Genomic DNA, 21,304 nt, shown 5'->3' with positions numbered 1-21,304 from the left:
AAATTAAATATTCATAGTTTTTAAAAATCTAACATGGGGGCACCTGGCTGGCTCAGTTGGGCAGAGCATGCAGCTCTTGATTTCAGGGTCATGAGTGTGAGCCCCATGTTGGAAGCAGAGTTTACTTTAAAAATGTTCTTTTAGGGGCGCCTGGGTGGCTCAGTCGGTTAAGCAGCCGACTTCGGCTCAGGTCATGATCTCGCGGTCCGTGAGTTTGAGCCCCGCGTCAGGCTCTGTGCTGACAGCTCAGAGCCTGGAGCCTGTTTCTGATTCTGTGTCTCCCTCTCTCTGACCCTCCCCCATTCATGCTCTGTCTCTCTCTGTCTCAAAAATAAAAATAAAAATGTTAAAAAAAAAAAAAAATTTAAAAATGTTCTTTTAAAAAGAGGGAAAAAAAGAAAAGCTTTTATTAAATAGATACATAGATAAATTAATTGAAATCTAACATGGAATGTATTTTTTTAAGACCTAGACAGAGGGCTATATGAGTTTTATTTTAGTAAATGTTTTAGTTTTAGTAAATGTTTTATATAATGTTTTGTAAAATGTTTTAGGTAAAATACCTAGGATTCACAGTCATGTTAATATCGTGAGGAGGAGCATACAGAAGATTTACTTGATTTCATGAGTAGCACTAAAGTAGTGAATAAAAATTTAAATGCTTAAGGACAATGATTTTTTTAATCCATGTCTCTAGTAAAGAATTAGTGAGGCTTAATTTAAGAACTGTCTGGGAAAGAATATTTTTAAAAACGTACTCAGCCTAGATCACAAGTAATTACGAGGAATGCCAAATATGACTCAGAATGTTTTGTGATTTCTGGAAAACATAAGTGAAATCTTTTTATAGAACTTTGATTTACCCTAATTTTTAAGCTTAGAAATAGCTTGACCAATGAACCTGATTGGGCATATAAAACATATCTGTAAAAACTACTAAAAATTAGAAGGCTAAAGTATGTTTTTCACTTGGGTGGCTCCTCATCAATTGTTTTGTTTCTCATGAAAAAAAAAGAAAAAGAAAATCTTGAATTCTATTATATTTTGCTGTAAATAATTACATAAAAAACTAGTTTAATATCATTTCCAGTGGGGGTTCTATACTCACTTTATTACACTTCATTAATTTTACTTTACTCAACTTTATTACTAACATTCACCTAGCAGAAAATTTCCCCAAATTTAGGTATTTCCTCACCTAACAAAGGATGTTCGGAAGTCAAATCTTCTCTGCCCACAGTTATAGCTGCTGGAGACAGTGTGGGTGGTGGTGGCGTTCTGTCCATCCGAACACATTCATCTGACTCTTCTGGCATTTCTTCTTCACACACATCTTCTACTTGATAAACCTACAATGACAAACCACACTGCCTTAAAAGGTTTCTAAAAATATATTTACTAAGGTGTTCCTAACTTAATTGAAAAAAAAAATAAATTCTAAGTGTTTTAAATTTTAAAAAGGCAAACGACCATGGAAGCAGAGTTGAAACTATTTTAGCTTCTATTTAACAGATTGAAAAGAAAACTTTGAAACAACTCAAATGAGGTTTTTCATAATGCTCGAAAATATTTCACTGAAAGTAAGTTGCGAATCAGTATCTAGGCTACAAATTACTAAAGTTTCCCAAAAGGTGACAGTCAAGTCAGGACATATTCTTAATTTTGAGAATTAAAAAAAAATTTTGATCTTATACACTCAATAACTAATTGGGGGATTTGCTATTGTTTCTATTAACTTCCAACTGTCATAAATAAAAATAAATGCTAGTACTTTTCACAAGCACACTAAGTAATTCTCCAAAATGACACATAATATATCAGGGACTGCGTAAAGGACTATACCCCAGGTTCTTCTTTATTATATTTATGTGAATTAAAGATTAAATTATGAAAAATAACATCTAAGAACATACAAAAAAGGTATGCAATTACATCTTTAATTCTTTAATCTTCTGACCTACTCAAGAATCTAATGAATTTTTATAAGCTAGTATCAGGTAAACAGAAAATACATGTCCTTGAATTAATACACACCCAAACCCACCACTCCTAAGCCATCTGACACATTATTTTTAGTTCTTCAATATTGTTTCATACTTACAAAGTTTTTAATTTTTTAACTTGACCTTTGCAATCCAATGCTAAAGAGTATACTTAAGAAAACATGGACTCAATCTGAGAAGGTACTATGTAACTAAAAATAACTAATTTTTCATTAAACTTAAGGCTGTTTTCAAAGTCCACTTCTAGACTATTTTTATCATTATTTAATCATTAGTTTTAATTTTTTTTATTTAATGTTTATTTTTGAGAGAGCGTGAGAGACAGAGTGTGAGTGGGGGGAGGGGCAGAGAGAGGGAGAGACAGAATCTGAAGTAGGCTCCAGGCTCCAGCAGTAGCACAGGGCCCGACATGGGGCTCAAACCCACGAACTGTGAGATCATGACCTGAGCCGAAGTTGGAGGCTTAACCAACTAAGCCGCCCAGGCGACCCGATTTAATCATTATTTTTGAAAGATGATAGGTTACAAAAAACAAAACCACAAAGCAGTTCCTTTTTCTAATATACAAAGCTTATTACTTAAATTTACAAAGGTCGTAAGTTTTTAAGATTAAACTGATTAATAATTATAATAAATGTTAAAACAAAAAAACTTTCAACAACATTCACAAAAAACTTGAGGTGATATCTAATACTATATGTATTTTTTATACTATCTTTTAATCAAACTATTGAAAAAGCCTGGTGATTTGAAGTATATCTTGGTCAATATAAAAGTGATCAAGATTTCTAAAACCAACATAAACCAAATGTTATAAAAGGGACTATCAAGTTTCATCTACAAAGGCATAGCTAACAGCAATACAGTTTAAAAAAAAAAATTAAGCGCGTGACCCTTGTTCAGCTCAGGTCATGATCTCATGGTTCATGAGTTCAAGCCTTGTACTATTAGTGCAGAGCCTGCTTGCTTGGGATTCTTCTCTCCCCCTCTCTCTGCCCCTCCCCTGCTCATGCTCTCTCTCAAAATAAATAAATAAACCTAAAATAAAATTAAAATTAAAAAAACCAAAAAACACCTAACTTCCAAAGCCTCTAATTTTTTTTTTTTTTTTTTCTGAGAGAGAGAGAGAGAGGGAGGGAGAGAGAGAGAGAGAGGGAGGGAGAGAGAGAGAGGGAGCAAACATAAGTGAGGGGCAGAGATAATCCCATGCTGACAGCATGGAGCCTGAAGTGGGGCTCAAGCTTACCCGATGTGGGGCATGAACTCATAAATGGTAAGATCATGACCTGAGCCAAAGTCAGTTGCTTAACCAACTGACCCACCCAGGAATAAAATATCTTAAAAGAAAAAAAAAAGATCTTTTCCTTTTAAAAAATTTAAAAATCCTAAAAAAATAACTTTAATCCTCCTGTTGCCAATAATTTTATACCAAATATGATATCTGGAACTGTGATGTGAATCAACTAAGTAGGCTACATTTTTAAAAATTATTGGGGCACCTGGGTGGCCTCAGTTAAGCGGCCGACTTCGGCTCAGGTCATGATCTCACGGTCCGTGAGTTCGAGCCCCGCGTCGGGCTCTGTGCTGACAGCTCAGAGCCTGGAGCCTGTTTCCAATTCTGTGTCTCCCTCTCTCTGCCCCTCCCCTGTTCATGCTCTGTCTCTCTCTGTCTCAAAAATAAATAAATGTTAAAAAAATTTAAAAAAAAAAATTATTTGCTCCCACCCCTGCATCTGGAAACCTGTTTCACCAAGGGAGATTCCTTGCCTGTCTGGATCCTCAGAAGTGAAAGCAGTCATTCATTATTGTACAGTACAATAATGAGAGCTGCTAGTATCTGTTCACATGCCAATTTTTTTAAAATGATGATAATGTCCAACACAGGTAAAGTCATCCAAAAGGAATGTCCTAGGGGTTAAAGGGAAGAAAAAAAATCTTCTAACGAGGGGCATCTGTCATAGTGATTACCTTAATTTGACAGTGGCAGGTATGTTGATCAGAGGTTATTAGAAAAGTATGGTTTTATCAACCAGTTAAGGTACACCTGTGCAGCATTCCTTTCTTAGATATTTCCTTAAAATGTTTAAATTCTCTCTTTAATATTCATGCTGCCACAAAGTCTAATCATGCAAAGAACTCTGATTTTTTAAAAATAATGAACAAGTTTGAAAGGATAAAAAGAGTCACTAATAGCATATTCTGAAATAATCTATGAAAGAATATTATAAAATAATTTTCATTCTTTATAGGTAATTCTAACTAAACATACTTTCTTCCAAATCTGCTATGTAAAGGCAAAATAAGTTAATAAAAAAAGTAGGAAATCTATCTATCACAGACATCTGGCACCATTAAACATAAAAAAATCTAAGTGCAACAACTAAAATATCGAATAAGACAAAGAAGTTGATGTTTTACTCACAAGATTAGGAAACTCCACAATTTCTGTTTAGCCCATAACTAAAACTATTCTAAAACTAGCAATGACTGCCAAACTTACCTCAATAAAGTACCTTAGTCCTATCTGTCTACTTTTCCTAAATAAACTGTGGGACATTTATTGGTTCTAAATTATCTACTGTCACACATCATACCCATATATCAATGAAAAATTTTAGTTTCATAAATGTATCTTTTATAATATATATTTTTAAGAACTACACTGATGGGGGCACCTGGGTGGCTCAGTTGGTTGAGCGTCTGACTCTTGATTTCAGCTCAGGTCATGATCCCAGACTCATGGGATTGAGCCCGACATCGGGCTCTGCACTGGGTGTGGAGCCTGCTTGGGATTCTCTCTTTCCCCCTGTCTCTCTCCCCCACACTCTCTCTAAAATAAAAATTAAAAAAAAAAAAAAAATACCCTGATTTAACTTCGATATTCATACTTATCTTCCAAAATGTTACATCTTTTAAATAAATATATATTCCTATCTTTAAATATCTGAAACAACCAGGAAACTGAAGAAATGTGTAATTCACAAAGAAATGTGATTTGATAAAAAAAAAAATCAGATTTGATCAAAGGTAATAAAAGAAAAACATAGTTTAATAAATTTATCTTTGAGAAAGATAAAAAATAAGATAACACAGAAACATCTACAGTATGTATGACCACACCAGTGATAGCAGAAAAATGTACTATTTTCATGGGGGGAAAAACCCAAAAAAACTCCAAAATAAGATAACGTACATTTTTTAATTATTATTTTTATATTCATTAAAATAAAATTATTTTTTAAATTTATTTTAATGTTTATTTTTATTTTTGAGAGACACAGAGAGAGAGAGAGAGAGGGAGAGAAAGAGAGCACACAAGTAGGGGAGGGCAGAGAGAGAGGGAGGCACAGGATCCAAAGCAGGCTCCAGGCTCTGAGCTGTCAGCACAGAGCCCGATGTGGGGCTCGAACTCACAAACCGTGAGATCATGACCTGAGCTGAAGTCGAATGCTCAACCAACTGAGCCACCCAGGTGCCCCGATATTTCTATCCCAAAGTTTCTCCTAACAAAGATAACTAGAAAAATAGTAGGCACAGAAAGAAATTTTACTTTTTACTTGTAATTACTGTACACTTTGAAGCCTGTGTTTTTATGTTACAATATCCACTATAAATTCTTCAGAAATCTAACAGATATGGAGACACGATAACTGAATGACAAACTTATTTCTAGATGCCCATTGCTGTTTCTGTCAAGTTGTTGTTATTATTTTTTTTTAGTACTCTCTACATTCAACATAGGGCTTGAACCCACGACCCCCAAGATTAAGAACTACACGTTCTTCTAAGCCAGTGACACAGACACTCCTCTGTCAAACTGTTTTTCATAAAAGTAAATCAAAGTGGAATTCAATCTCTCTCTGCATATAAACATCAATGAGGATGACAAGAATAAAGAATCTATAAATTTGCATCCTGTGAACCAAAATGTTTCCCATTGAAGAACAGACTTTGAAACTCCTTTCCTTTCTGAATTAGTGGTTATTAATTTTTAAGTGATAAAACCGCTTCAGTGAGGTTTAATACAAAACCTCCTTTGGGAAGACTGTCTTCCTCAGTTATAAACTAATTATGGATTTGATCATTCTGCCTAGACATTTAACAATCTTATTTCAACTTTTATTGTAAATCATTTTATAAATTTAAAGTCTTTTAGAGAATGTTTAAAAAAATTCTCCAGGATAATTTTCTAGGCAACAAGTACCTTTGCTAAAGGTTTATTCTAAAAATTTCACCACGATCTATCTCAATTATTCAAAACTTTTACTCCTCCCAGTGGATTTTTTCATCTTCAGATTCAATTCATCCACTCAGTTTTTTTAGCTTTTTAAATGAGAAATCTTAAGTACATATTTTCCCTTCATAGAAATTTAAAAATCACAAGTTTAGCAATTCTAAAAGATGGTCTACAGTTAATGTTTTTTGCAAACTTGGATTCTTTCCTAGAATAGATTTATTTATTTTATTTTATTTTTTTACAAAACTTAATTACAAAATGTAATTGTACCCAAAAATTACATCATACAAGCATACCTCTACCTTGAAACCAAAGCCCCTAAAGGCCCAGGACTTCAGAATGCACACAACCAAAAAGGTCAGGTAGATAAACCATACGTTTAAGAACATACAAGCCAACAGAAGGGATCTATGAAGGATAATCACCTTAAGAGAAAAAACTTTGTGCAGATGACACTGGTTCAAATGCATTCCCTTGGGGAAAAAAAATCAACTCTGTAAAGATAGCAGATGGATTTGTTTAAATAGTAATAAAATTAACGAGGGACTTTAATAACCATCACAAATTATCAAGCATGCAACCATACTACAACAAATGGCATTTTTTTTTTTTTTTTGCCCATATAGCATGTTTGTCAGACACTGACAGATGGAAATTTCAAGCTTTTTAAATTCATAGGCATTTAGATCTAGCAATATAACATAATGTGGGAAAAAAAGTTTTTACTCTCAGTTCAGCAAGAAAGTCAAAGAGCTTCCAAGGGCTTACCACTGGTGGATCAACAGGTGCTGGTGGTTGTACTTGTAGGTTTACCGCAACAGTCTGTGGAGGAGGAAGAGTCTGAAATGGCAACTGGACCAAAGCTTCTGCAGCTGGAAGCTCCTCTTCTGACACCAAAGCATTCTGCACCAAAACCTGGCCCTGGGATAGAATTTCAGGCTGCACTTGTAAAGACTGCATAGACTGCAAGGGCAGTGGTGGAATCTGAGCTGGAGGAGATGTCGACATCTGTGGAGGGGTTGCAATTGGGATTGGAGAGGACTGCAGGGTTGAATATGGCTGGTGTGATGTTGGAGACACAATCTGCTGACCTGGGGACACCAAAGCGGACTGCTGAACTGGGCCAATGTGTACGACAGGGGAAGCTGGAAGTGGAAGATGGGATGGAAGATTCAGCTGTGCTGTAGGTTGCACCTGATTAGCAGTGGACTGCTGCAGGTTTGACCCTGGCTGGAGAGCTGATGACACAAGAGGGTGTGGCTGAATAAGTGCTTGTGGATGAATAATTATAGTAGGAGACTGACTTGGTGAATGAGGCGGTGGAGGAGACACCACTACAGACTGCTGTGCTGACTGTGACTGGCTAGGAGACATTGTTAAAGAAGGGGGATGGCTCTGAATTGGTGAACAATGCTGTGACTGGGCATTAGTAGGTGCTGGAGGAAGGCCATGGTTTTGGAGTGGCATACAGTGCTGGGATGGGGGTGGGTCTTGAGTTGGACTCTGAAGTGTGATTGGCTGAATTTGCTGTTGCTGCTGTTGCAATATCAGCTGATGATGGGAAACCTTGGGAGGTGGTGAATGAAGAGGAATCTGCTGATGTTTTATTAGAGGATGAGGCTGAATTGGAGGATATGAAGCTGTGAGAGAAAAAAATGACAATTAGTATTTTTTCCAGAAATATCATAAACATTTTTAAATAAATCTAAAGGAGGCAAGTTTTCACATCAGAGTGTCATAATCTCCAGAAATCTTTTATAAGACTTTCAGACAAGAGTGATTTGAAAATATAATAACAACTTTTCCTCAGAAAACTATAAAGACTTCAAAAAATAACCTTACTGTGATAAGGTCAAAAGAAAAACTGCCTAAAGCAATTGATTCATACATCTGAAATATACACATGATTTATTCTTATTAAATTTTATAAGTCATCAGAATATCTGCAGTAACTTAACAAAGTTTATCCATCTGAATTCCTTTTTGGGGAGAAGAGAAGAAGTACCACGAACAAATGTAGTATGTATATAAGTAACTTCAAAGTCATAAATATGCAATATCAAAATTCATAAATGTCTCATCTTTTCTAATCTATGTCTAAATACTCTTCCAACTAATAGTCAATGTAATTATTTATAAAGCTTCCCAAATAACTTTCCAAATTTGAGCCAGGATAAAAAGTTGGTATTATTTGACTCAGAAAATGTTTTGTATAAAAAGTAAATTCAGCTAAGCAAAACACGTGTCAATTCTGTACCACTGTTCAATAATCACTGTAACTAAGAAATAAAATCTCAGAGGCCATTCCAAATCTAGGAGAGCATTAGTTTTGCTTGCAGAGAGAATCCATGCTGTCTAAATAAATGATCTTGTTTAACTTCTCTCCCCACCCACCAAAAATAAAAAAACCAACAACAAAACCTACAGTGATCTATCACTGATACTATCAGTTTTCTCCACACAGGAGTCACTCACAAACAGGGATAATATATGTAAGAATTAGCAAAATCAAGTAGTAAATATTTGTCCCATCATTATGCTTTTTCTGCATACTAGTGTGTATGTTTACACAGAGGGGGATGCTGGGGAAATCCTGTTTACTTAAAAATGGACACTAGTTTCACTAGAAGATAAACTGAAAAGATTGCTTAATATCATATAAAAGCTATATACACTTAAAATAGGTCTAAAGACTCTGCAACATTTTCTTTAAATCTCAGAATGTTAAGATAAACCTTGCATCTATTTTTGTACTTAACCACATTTGTGGCAAAAAGCCTTATGAAACCTTGTAACAACTTTAACATTCTTGCATTTGGTTGGTTATCATTTAAAATTTGGAGATCCTTTAAGGAAATTAACATCTGATTAACATCTCAAAAGAGAGGGTTCAACAAATATCCACAAATTGTATTAAGAAAAATGGAGATTAGGTCTAAAATTTCATTTAACAAAATAATTCTCACATAACTAGCACTTCAAATTAAGACTGAAAATTTTACACTAGTACTTTATAAATGTGTTGATAAAGATTATATTATAGAACAGTCAATAAAATCTTGAAATTCTTTTTTTTAAGCTTTTTTTTTTTAAGATTTATTTATTTATTTTGAGAGACAGATATGGAAGGCTCATGTGCACGGGGAAGGGGCAGAGAGTCCTCAGCAGGCCTGATGCAGGGCTTGAGCTCCCAAATGGTGAGATCATAAAACTTGAGCCAAAATCAAGATTCAGATGCTTAACTGACTGAGTCACCCAGGTGCCCCCAAATCTTGGAATTCTAGAGAGTGCCTTTTCTCCAAAGGGCTCAAGATACTATTTTTCCTCTTTTAAATATAGGGAAATAGAGTTTTTTTCCAGGATAACAGCAAAAGCCCATTTTAATTCAACTTTTTAAGTTGTAATTAAAATTTACCACTCTTTTAAGTTTCTTTTTAAGTTTATTTATTTGAGAGAGAAAGAGAGCATGAGTGGGGAAGGGGAAGAGAGAGAGGGAGAGAGAGAGAATCCCAAGCAGGTTCTGTACGGTCAGCACAGAGCCCGATGCCGGGCTTGAACTCACAAACCGTGAGATGATTACCTGAGCCCAAGTGAAGAGCTGGATGCTTAACCAACTGAGCCACCCAGGAGCCCCAAAATTTACCATATGATTGAACTACAATGTACATCATATTTATGGGAATAAAAATTCCTTCTCAGCTCTAGCAAATAAGCAATCTTTTTTTATATTCTAGAGCTGATAATTCAATACTCTCTCACCTAAATTTTTGATGAGACATCAAAGTGAGTCTATATATTTTATATTAGTCCATAAGTCCAACTGATAAGCATATACATTACAGAATAATTAAGAGAATATCTGAAGCAATACTTCTTTTTACAAGAAAAGCCCTAGTGTTCTGGAGAATATCATGTTTGTTAACTTCTCTGATTTTAATAAATATTATTGTTAAGATGGGCTTATATTTGGAGAGTTGGTTATCATACTCTCTCACATATGTAGAATTCTTTATACAATTACTTACAATTAAGTATATTATTAATTACACGTTATTTTTTTTAATGTTTATTTAATTTTTTGAGAGAGAGAGACAGAGTGTGAGCAGGGAGGGGCAGAGAGAGAAGACGACACAGAATCTGAAGCAGACTCCAGGCTCTGAGCTATCATATCAGCACAGAGTCCGATGCGGGGCTCAAACTCATGAACTGTGAGATCATGACCTGAGCTGAAGTCGGATGCTTAACCGACTGAGCCACCCAGGCACCCCAACAATTACACGTTATTGTAAATTATTAAACATATTATTTTATTAAATAGTTATAGCAACCCCATGAGGCAAACAGGGTACTATGATAATCCAATATATTACAGATGAAGAAACTGGGCAGTTAAGTGCACTACCTGAAATCAGCTGGCTATTAAGGGGCAGCACTGGGTCTAAAAGAACCCATAGCCCTAGCTGAGTCTGGGTTCCTCTTATGGACTGAATGTTTTTGTCCCCAAAAATGCGTATGTTGAGACCCTAACCCCTAATGTGACTGTATTTGGTAATGGGGCCTCTAAGGAAGTAATTAAAGTTGAATGAGGTCAGAAGGGTGGAATCTTTACAAGAATATACATCAACATCAAAAAGCTCAATATCCTCTCTCCTGGCACTCAGATGAAAGGCCATGTGAGGACACAGCAAGAAGGCAGTCATCTGCAAGCCAGGAGGAGAGCTCTCACCAAAAACCAAACACTGCCAGACCTTGACCTTGGGTTTTCCAGCCTCCAGAACTGTAAGAAAATAATTTTCTGTTGTTTAAGCCACCTAGACTATGGTATCCTTTATGGCAGCCTGAACAGACTAGCATAGGCTTTTCACTACATATTAAATCCATGTCTACAGAAAGTGGTATATATTTTTTCCAACTAAACTGATTTTGTTTAGAAAATTTTGTTTGGAACTGAAAGCTCTAAACTAAAAGCTCTAAAAACTGCTATAAAGACTTGAACTCGAATACAGTTCATGATAATATTCAGATATGTGGTTGTTGTTCACCTTTATTTTATATATTAAAAATACATTAACTATGAAGTGAGAACTACACATTCAAAAAGAAATGATGAGGGGTGCCTGGGTGGCTCAGTCAGTTAAGCGTCTCACTAGATTTCGACTCAGGTCATGATCTCACGGTTTGTGAGTTGGAGCCCCATATCCAGCTCTGTGCTGACAGTACAGAGTCTGCTTGGGATTTTCTCTATCCCTCTCTGTCTCTGCTCTCCCCTACTCACTCTCTGTCTCTCTCTCAAAAATAAACTTAATTTTTTTTTTAATTTAAAAAAATGACGGAAAAAATCAAATGATTTTAGCACCCTAGAAATAAATATAAAGAAATAATAACCATGTCCATTATAATAATTATTAGTCTATACTGCATTAGGACACCAGTAGATTTTTCTCATATTTGAAAGCAACTTATAGGAATAAGCATTTTTCTAAGGAAAAAGACAAATTACCAATTCAAGAATCTCAAAAAAGAAAAAAATCTTCATTTCAGACTAACTTCCCACCAACAAGTGCAGAAAAACTAAGAGTGGAAAAATACAGTTGTTTCCTAGACAGGAGATATAAATTACTTTGCATAACTGCAGTGTAAGGCTTGAATGAATTTATAAGTTTGGTAGCTGCAAAGGTTTTTGTGGCTGAGGGTGTTTCATTGGTTTTGTTTCTAATCAACAACACCATGGGAAACTGGAGTTTGGTTAGTACACGTAAGAGATCTAAATTTGGAATTGAATTATCCTGAGACTCTGATGGTTTTAGCCTACCTGTCTCCTCCATACACACATAAAATACTGGCTATCAGAGGAAGGCAACTATAGGGATACTATCACACTATCAATGAAAAAAAAGGGGAAGAGTAATTGTCAACTTAGAACCAGGTATTGGGACTCTTGATTTCAGCTCAGGTAATGATCTCAGGGGTTTGTGAGTTCAAGTCCCACATCAGGCTCCACAATGACAGTGCAGAGCCTGCTTGGCATTCATTCTCTCTCTCTCTCTCTCTCTCTCTCTCTCTCTCTCTCTGCCCCTCCCTCCCCTCTCAAAATAAATAAACTTAAAAAAAAAAAAAAAAAAAAAAAGAACCAGGTATTGGGAGTTCAGTAGGACTGAAAATCTAAAATTAGATCTCCTTGCTTGAACTCACCCTGAAAGAGGTCCTAGCTTTCTTTGAAGGTAGCATTCTCTTTGGTAGTAAACTAACCCACCCTTCATTATAATCTATCATAACTGTAAGAGTCACTAAAAACTGTCCCCTAAGCAGTCATTTCAAGTGCAGTGGGTCACTGCTTGTCCACACTGACTCCTCTATTAACACTGGCCAGAGGCTGGTTTGAGGCTGAAAATACTCTGGACAGTAAAATACAAAAATCCTGTTATCAAGCCATACAGAGAACAGCACCTAAGCACACATATGTTTATAAAAAAGAATTCACACCACACTACACTATGAATGGATTTATTAATTTATACATTATAACAAAGCCTGTACTTAATTTCCAAAATTCAAATGGAAAAAAAATCAACTACTAATCCAACAAATATTTACTGTCCATCTATTGTAGAAAGTGTTTATAAGGTACAATTTATCGCTGTCAAGATTAAGGGATGAAAAGGTGAATCTGAAAAAGGATTAAAGGAGTTAATAATTGTAAAGTACTTGACATGTAAGTGCTCAATATTATTATCTTACTCTCAAAGAGCTTACTATCTAGGGAAAAGCTAAGTATATAAATAAGTATAAAAGAAAAAGGACCATGAAGAAGCATAAAAATGCTATACAAGTTCAAAGTGATGAGAGATTTCTAACTAGGGGAATCAAACAATTACAAGACACTGAGGTTGGGTGCTGAGGATGCTGGCAATATTAACACAGAGGAAAGATGTAAGAGAAATAGGTTTAGGTGAAGAAAAAGGAGACTTCAGTAATATAAAATTAATCTTTAAAAAGTAATGCAGAGTTTTAAAAAGAAAGAAGACGCTTACTTGATGAAGTTGATCAAAGGAGGGGTTTTTTAAGTTTATTTACTTATTTTGAGAAGGACATTTATTAGAAATAACTTTTTTTTTTAATTTATTTATTTTGAAAGAGAGAGAGAGAGTAGGCATGAGCACACAGGGGAGGGGCAGAGAGAGAGAGTGAAAGAGAATCCCAAGTGGATCCTGAGCTGTCAGCACAGAGCCTGCAAGGGGCTTGAACCCATAAACCATGAGATCATGAACTGAGCCAAAACCGAAAGTCAGACACTCAACTGACTGAGCCACCCAGGTGCCCCAGGAGGATTTTTAATGAAACATATGTGATGTCTAGCCCAGTGAATGACACACACACACACATACTTTCAATAAACAATAGTTGAAATAGCTATTGAAATAACATATGCAGATATATATAGGAGAAATCTAAGTACGCATGAGAAGCAAAGGAAAGGATCCAGCATGAGGGAAACAAAAGATGCTGTAACAACTACAAGAAAAAGTCAGGTGCTGGTAAAAAAAAAAAAAAAGAAAAAAAAAAAAAAAAAAGAAAAAAAGATGCAAATCAATGACACAATCAGTGTTAACTTTAAAGTAGAAAGCAGATAACTCCTTATCTTATTATAAGTGAACAAAGCTCAACACTGATAAATTCTGAGATGAATAGAAGAGATGGTAAGGAAACTCATGCTGGATGGCCCCAACATTTTCAGCATGAGAACCGTGAAACAGTTATCTGTGGACAGCAGAAGGTTTCAAAGGTTGATGAGAATGAAAATGACTTAACTGACTGCCTGACATCTTCCTCTCAGAAATGAAATAAAAGATGGAAAAAAAGCAACACGGTAAGGGAAATAATTACACAAAATTCTTAGTTTTGGAAAGTGGTAAACTCCACTCACTGATGACAACTTTAAACAAAAAATATGTGTGCTTTTTTTTAGAGGTTTTAATTTTGTTCCACTAAAGCATATTAAATAAACTATAGGCAAATCTTTTTTTTTTTCTTTAAAGCTAGAAGGTTTTATAATAACAAGCACTGACAGGATGTGGAGAAAAAGGAACCCTCTTGCACTGTTGACAGCAATGCAAACTGGTGCAGCCACTGTGGAAAACACGATGGAGGTTCCTCAAAAAATTAAAAATAGAACTATCCTACAATCCAGTAATTACACTAATGAGTATTTACCCAAAGAATATGAAAACACTAATTCAAAAGGATACATGCACCCCTGTTTTTGCAGCATTATTTACAATAGCCAAATTATGGACGCAGCCCAAGTGTCCATCCATAGACGAATGGATAAAGATGTGTAGATATATACAATGGAATATTACTCAGCCATCAAAAAGAATTAAATCTTGCCATTTGCAACAACATACATAGGGCTAGAGAATTTAATGTTAAGTGAAACAAGAGAAAGACAACTACCATATGAATTCTTCACATGTAGAGTTTAAGAAACAAATGAACAAGGAAAAAAAACCAAAAAAAACAGATTCTTAACTACAGTGAACAAAGGGTTTACCAGAGGGGAGTGGATTGGGGGATGAGTGAAATAGGTGATGGAGATTAAGAGTACGCTTATCTTGATAAACAGTGATAAAGAGAATTGTCAAATCACTACACTGTACACCTGAAACTAATATAACACTATACATTAACCATAGAAGAGTTAAAAAAAATTTTTTAATCAAATAAATAAAAAATAAAAGTTATTGGTTTTACTAGTATAATGGGAGACCAGCACACAATGAAGATGTTAATCAAATGTTAACTGACCAAAAAAGTTTATTTTATTATTGTAATTTGTTTTAGCTGTTGGGCTCTTTTGGTTTCCCTTTTTTCAAGCTACAATACTGACTTTTTGTAAACTCATGAAATTCACATTTTAAAATGTTTTAAAAGCATTGTTCTTGTTCAAGTAATAGACATCTTTTGTATGAATAATGCAACTATTTTCAACAAGTTTTATCCTACCTGGTGCTATTAACTGGTGAATACTTGATGTCCGAGTGACAGCTGTGCTTCGTGATTCCAGACTTGGACTTTCTCCTTTCTTATTACTTTCTGGAGAAGGATCTCGTTGGCTGATTTTAGAACTGGTCACTGTTGTTTTGTTATGACAAATTGTCAATGACTGAGTTTGACTAGTGCTTTTTGGCGGACCATTCTGTGAGCTAGATAATACACCCAACTTCTGGCTGCGTAATGTTAAATTCTGAACCTAAGAACCACACAACAAAAAATAAGGATGAAACAGATGGTATTAATTGAGATGTGATAATCATTACCATTATAACAATGACAACAAGTTTTCATTACGCTTTTCGTACATAAAGTTCCACTTTAAACAACTGATTAATCCTAAAGGAAAGGGGAGTTAGGACTCTAAGTAATCATACCTTAAATTAAGGAAAAAAATTTTTAGAAGACATTAAGGGAATCATTAAGAACAACATGAAAACAGTATGTATATAACAAATGAACTATGAATATGAGGAAATTACTATGCAACATACTGCACTTTGAAGTTACCAGCTCAGAGACAGCCAAAGGGAGGGGAGAGAAGGGTATTCCAGATACGGGAGAAAACCTGAGCAAAGGTGCAGGGCAGAAGAGCCCAGGGTGCATAAGGCAAGAAGGAGCAATTCCTTCAACTTCACTTTGACTTCTCCAGGCCAAGATTGTAAAACACTGAAGGTTACAAGGGCCTCATGTTACATGGGCCTCACTGTTACTACACATACAGTTAGGAGAGTGCACAAAAGATACTGTCATCCTCATATAGATCAGAAAGAGGTACCAAAAGAAAAAAAAAGACCCATTCTATCGAGATTATATGGAAACAACTCATCTTGTTTTTTTGTTTTTTGGGGTTTTGGGGGAGGGGGGCACTCATCTTGTAAATAAGAAAACTAATTCATCAAATCACCTACCCCATTGTAATAATTATGAAAATCATTTCCCATTAACTCCTTTTTAAAATCCTGTTGTTATGTAATACTAACTTGTCTCTGAGAACTAGATCTTGTGAACTGACAAGACTGCACAGACTTGAAATGGCTTATGGTCAAGGCTCCTGTCTACACCCAGGGTTACTCTACACATACTGCCAGTCTGGATGGTAGCAAGGATCATCCCAATGACTCTCACCTGAGGTTTATAACATTTCCAAAGAGCAAGGCAGAAAATGCCTCTCCAAGAGCTGCCTAACCTTTCACCTATCTGGAATGAATGCATTAAATACATTTATGCTAGCACACGGCATGAGTAGGAAATTAAAGTAAAAGATTCTAAAGTGACAAAGCAAGTGAGATACTGCTGCTTTATGAACACTCCTCAGTTTCATGTGTGGTCTGTCTCTAGAACTGTATCATTAACTGATACTCACAGGCGATCCATTCTCTTCACAAGTGCCAAATGCAGTGTTCAGCCAACGACAGACACTAAATAAATGTTTACTTCAGAGCAGTTGAAGCTTAAATCATTCTATTCTGAGCTACTGAAAAAAATTTCTAAGTGAGACTACATGGAGCATCTTCTCTGATTTTTGTCAAATACTCCATAGCAATGTAAGTGGACTAACAACTGCTGTATTACGAAAATTTAATGCAAAAATAAAATGTGCTAAAATCCAGGTTTCTAAGCTTGCCACTGAAAGCCCTCCACAGTCTAGGTCCAAACCACTTCAAGCTCATCTTCCACTACTCCAATCCACAATATTCACTCTAGCCAAACTGTTCTGCTCACCCTTCTCCAAACACATCTTGTACTTCCTTGATGTACTCGTTCATGTACTTGAGCCCTTGACTCAAGTTTCTCTTGCCTAAAATGCCAAATACTTCCTCAAAGCTGTCTCCTGAAGTCCAATCCATTCTTCAAGGCCCAGTAAAAATCACACTGACTCTCCCAAAGAAACCTCTACAAAGTCCCTAGTTAGAAATAACGTCTCCTCCGTCTAGAATGCATTTCCCATTGAAATTGGATCATATTGGCCTACAGCACTGACAAATATCTAGCTTATTTTAGAATTACTAATGTCTCTGTCAATGAAATACTGAGACTCCGGCTGGCAGGCTCTCATCTCTGACATGCATTTTTATACTCCCCACAGCTGAGTGCTACAGACATAACAGAAACTCCACAAGTCTGAGATATTCTCCTATTTCTGATTTTAAAATATATGTTAACTGGCTCTTATTTATTTTTTTGGTAAGTATTTAGTTCTATTTATGGTTTTTTTTTTTTAGCAAACATTAAAATCTGTTCATATTTAACCAAAAAAAAACTCAACAAATATCTAGTAGAGGCACATTAAAATTTTTCAGGAAGCAAAGAGAAAGAGCCTAAAATTTAACATCTGCCATAATTGATCTATAAGGTGAACCACATCACAATAATAACCAAAGGTTGAATTATAATCTAGAAAACTTGAAAGTTTTCTTTCAAATGAAAAGCATATTCACAGTAAATGAGGATTTCACACAATGAACGCTAAACCTGTAGCAGTCCATTTCTGTAGAATCATACACCTTTTCTTCTAATTTTACTTTCTGGAATTCTGAAAGAAAATATATGTGTGTCCTTATTATATATTTTATAAACTATATATTATTTATATGAAAAGATAAATTTTAGAATATGGTTGTAATAGCCATGGTCATCTCGGTTTATATGTTTACAATAAATTTCAAATATGTTAACTATACTCAAAGTATGTTACTGAGTTAATTTAGCTGTTAACAGAAAGATCGACATATTCAGATTTCCTTGACAGAGCTTCCCTCTTGAGAAGAACCCAACCTTTCTAGATACAGAATAGTAAGGCACTCTAATGTCCAATTTGCTTTCATCGGAACTTTTCCTATGATCAAATTATGGAAACGTTCTGACTTTTAAAAATGTCTAGGTTTCACATGACTTATTTCTGCTAATTTCACACATTACATTTTTACAGTGGATTCCTCAAATACTCTCACATCAATTATTTAATTTGTTTCTAACAAATAGCGCGTGAATTACTATAGCATCCCTTCTTTGCAGATGAGGAAACTAAGATTTAATGTCAGACTGCTAACAGTGGAGTTGAGTTTCTAGTTTTTATTTTAAGCTTATTTATTTATTTTGAGAGAGAGAGTGATGAGAGCACACCAGGGGGAGGGACAGAGAGAGAGAGTAGACAGTCTCTGCACTGTCAGCACTGAACCCTATGCAGGGCTCAAACTCAGCAACAGTGAGATCATGACTTAAGCGGAAGTCGGAAGCTTAACCAACAGAGCCACCCAGGCGCTCCTGAGCTTCTAGCTCTTAAACCCAAAGGGCTGTTTTCTTCTCAATTCTAAAAGCATTCCCCGATAACATTGGTAAGATTTGTTGCTTTTAGTCCTGTATCTTTCTGAAAATTATATTTTTTTACTTATTTTTATTTTCTTGGTCATGGTAGGGAAAACGGATGGAGCATTTAAAATAGTAAATGAGGGGGGGGGGCCGGGGGCGGCCCTGGATGGCTTAGTCGGTTGAGTGTCCGACTCTTGATTTCAGCTCAGGTCATAATTTCAGTTTGTGACTTGGAGCTCCACACTGGGTTCTGCATGGACAGCATGGAGCCTGCTTGGGATGTTCTCTCTTCCTTTCTCCACCCTTCCCCGCTTTCATGCACGTGCACTCTCTCTCTCAAAAATAAACATTAAAAATTTTTTTAAATAAGTAATAGTAATCAAAGGTAAGATATTCCAAATTTCTTATTTTTGGATAGTATGCTACAAATAAAATTTTAATACAAAGAAAAAATTAACTGTTATACCAACTTCTGTAAAAGAGTATTAAAATAAAATGTCAACTTTGGTATTTCTCAATTATAAATTCATTGTTTAAAAACTTTCAAATATGGGGCTCCTGGGTGGCTCAACTGGTAAGCATCCGACTTCGGCTTAGGTCATGATCTCACAGTTCATGGGTTCAGGCCCTGCGTCTGGCTCTGTGCTGACAGCTCAGAGCCTGAAGCCTACTTTGGATTCTGTGTCTGCCTCTCCCTTAGCCCCTCCCCAGCTCGTGCTCAGTCTCTCAAAAATAAATAAATGTTTAAAAAAATTTTTTAATATAATAAAATAAAAATTTCAAATATAAGTTTAAAAATTAACAAAGTGGAACACAAATATTTCAAAACAGCCCTGAATTTGAGGAAAGAATATTCAAAGTATTAGCATCCCCTACCACTGCCAGTTTGATTCACTGCCATTTCAAAACCACAATAAAGAAAAAACATTTGTAGATAAATTCCTAAAGGTCAATCCATTCCTTTAGTTTCTCAAAGTCTATCCTTGAATTAAGTCAGATCATCACAGAGCCAAATACCTGTATCACATTAACCTGAATCCCAAAGAGTCACTTTTATAAATTATTTTGACTATGTTCACATTTAAAGATACTACTAAAGACACTGTAAGATGTTTTCTCCATGAGAACCCACAACACAACTCTAGAGCACTCTAGAGAGCATGTAGTTGTTTCCTTAACAACTGGTTTATTCTACCTTGGAAACTATGAATCATTTAAATGGTTGTCTTTCTCTCTTCACTATTAGCTACTTGAAACCTAAGAACCAAATTCATGACTCATCTTTAGATACTGTATAACAAAAATGGTGATTAGTGGCATGTGATAGGTGCCAAGCACTATGCTAAGTACTTTATGAGTACTGTCTCATTATTCCTTATAACAACTCTGAGCTATTTTAGTTTACAGTGAAGAAATTGAGGCTCAGAGCACCTGGCTGCCTCAGTCTGTAGAGTGTGTAACTATTTTTTTTAAGGTATGTTGTATGTATGTATGTATGTATTTAGAAAGTGAGAGAGCACAAGTTGGGGAGGGGCAGAGAGACAGAGAATCCCAAGCAGGCTCTGCAATGATAGTGTAGAGCCCGACACAGGACTCGAACCCACGAACCATGAGATCATGACCTGAGATGAGGTTGGATGCTTAACCAACTGAGCCACACAGGTGCCCTGGGTGTGCCAACTCTTGATCTCAGGGTTGAGAGTTCAAGCTCCACACTGGGTGGAGAGCTTACTTAAAAAAATAAAATAAAAAAAAAGTGAGGCTCAGCCCAGGTAATAGTAACAAAAACATCTAATGAGTGCTACGTATCAGATATTGTTCTATTTTTCAACTATTAACATATCTAATCCTCACTACAAAACTTTGAAGTAAGCATTTTATAAATATTTATTTTATACTGTTGAAACTGAGGCAAGAGATCAATGATATACAATGAGAAAGTGGTAGAGCATGTATTCCAATCGGGAGAGTCTGGCTCCAGAGACCAAACTTATAACACTATGCTACACTATGACCTCGTCCAAAATCAATCAACTGTTAAGTGACAAAGCTGGCAGTTGGTGCTGAAGTCAGAATCTGAACCCGGGTCTTTCTATTCTTCCCTTTGCAAAAAAACTACTGGGTGCCTATAATGTTCTAGACACTAAATACATCTACTATTCATACTTCAACTTACCCTGCAAGTATGTATGACTATTAAACACGTTTGATAACTTGGCTAAAGTTATACAACTAATAAATAACTGAAGTGGGAGATAAAATTAAGTCCATGGAGGACTTCATGCATGTAATTTGATTCGGGAACCTCACTCCTAACTCCATGCCACTTTCCTATTTTAATTTCTGCTTTTTTCATGCATGTTTTCAATTTTTTTATCTCGTTTTATTATATGCATCTTGTAAATCAACTAGAATTTTGTTGGAACAAAGTCAATCATTAAAAAAATAAACATATTCTGGAGGTTGATAATGGTCTTCCTTTATTAGGTTTACAAAACCAAAAGAAAACAGGAAGATCATTACTTCAACAAATTCACTCCACAAAGATATATCAAAAAGGCTCACAGCTCAGGTCATGATCTCCTGGTTCATGAGTTCAAGCCCCATGTAGGGCTCTGCGCCGCCCCTCTCCCACGTGTGCGCATGCAAATACTCTCTCCCCTCTCTCAAAATAAACTTAAAAAAAAAAAAAAAAAAAGGT

General features: G+C 35.6%; 1 protein-coding gene across 8 annotated transcripts in view; it reads right to left on the bottom strand.

The window, feature by feature from the left end:
• Positions 1-21,304, bottom strand: part of PHC3 (polyhomeotic homolog 3) — an 82,468-nt gene that overhangs the window by 34,027 nt on the left and 27,137 nt on the right. For 7 of the 8 annotated variants that reach the window (XR_002077649.2, XR_002077648.2, XM_019440540.2 and 4 more), the window contains 4 exons: positions 15,244-15,490; positions 7,009-7,880; positions 6,666-6,713; positions 1,199-1,349 (listed from right to left, as the gene is read on the bottom strand). Coding sequence is in view for 6 of the 8 variants with exons in the window: in XM_019440540.2 (XP_019296085.2) it covers positions 1,199-1,349; positions 6,666-6,713; positions 7,009-7,880; positions 15,244-15,490 (1,318 nt within the window). In the remaining 2 variants the exon portion in view is untranslated. The remainder of the gene's footprint in view (positions 1-1,198; positions 1,350-6,665; positions 6,714-7,008; positions 7,881-15,243; positions 15,491-21,304) is intronic. The other variant, XM_019440542.2, reaches the window with a different exon arrangement.

This window comes from Panthera pardus, unplaced genomic scaffold (assembly GCF_024362965.1).
Source record: "Panthera pardus isolate Hobbes unplaced genomic scaffold, ASM2436296v1 HiC_scaffold_16, whole genome shotgun sequence".
NCBI lineage: Eukaryota > Metazoa > Chordata > Mammalia > Carnivora > Felidae > Panthera > Panthera pardus.
This window is presented reverse-complemented; position numbering and strand designations above follow the sequence as displayed.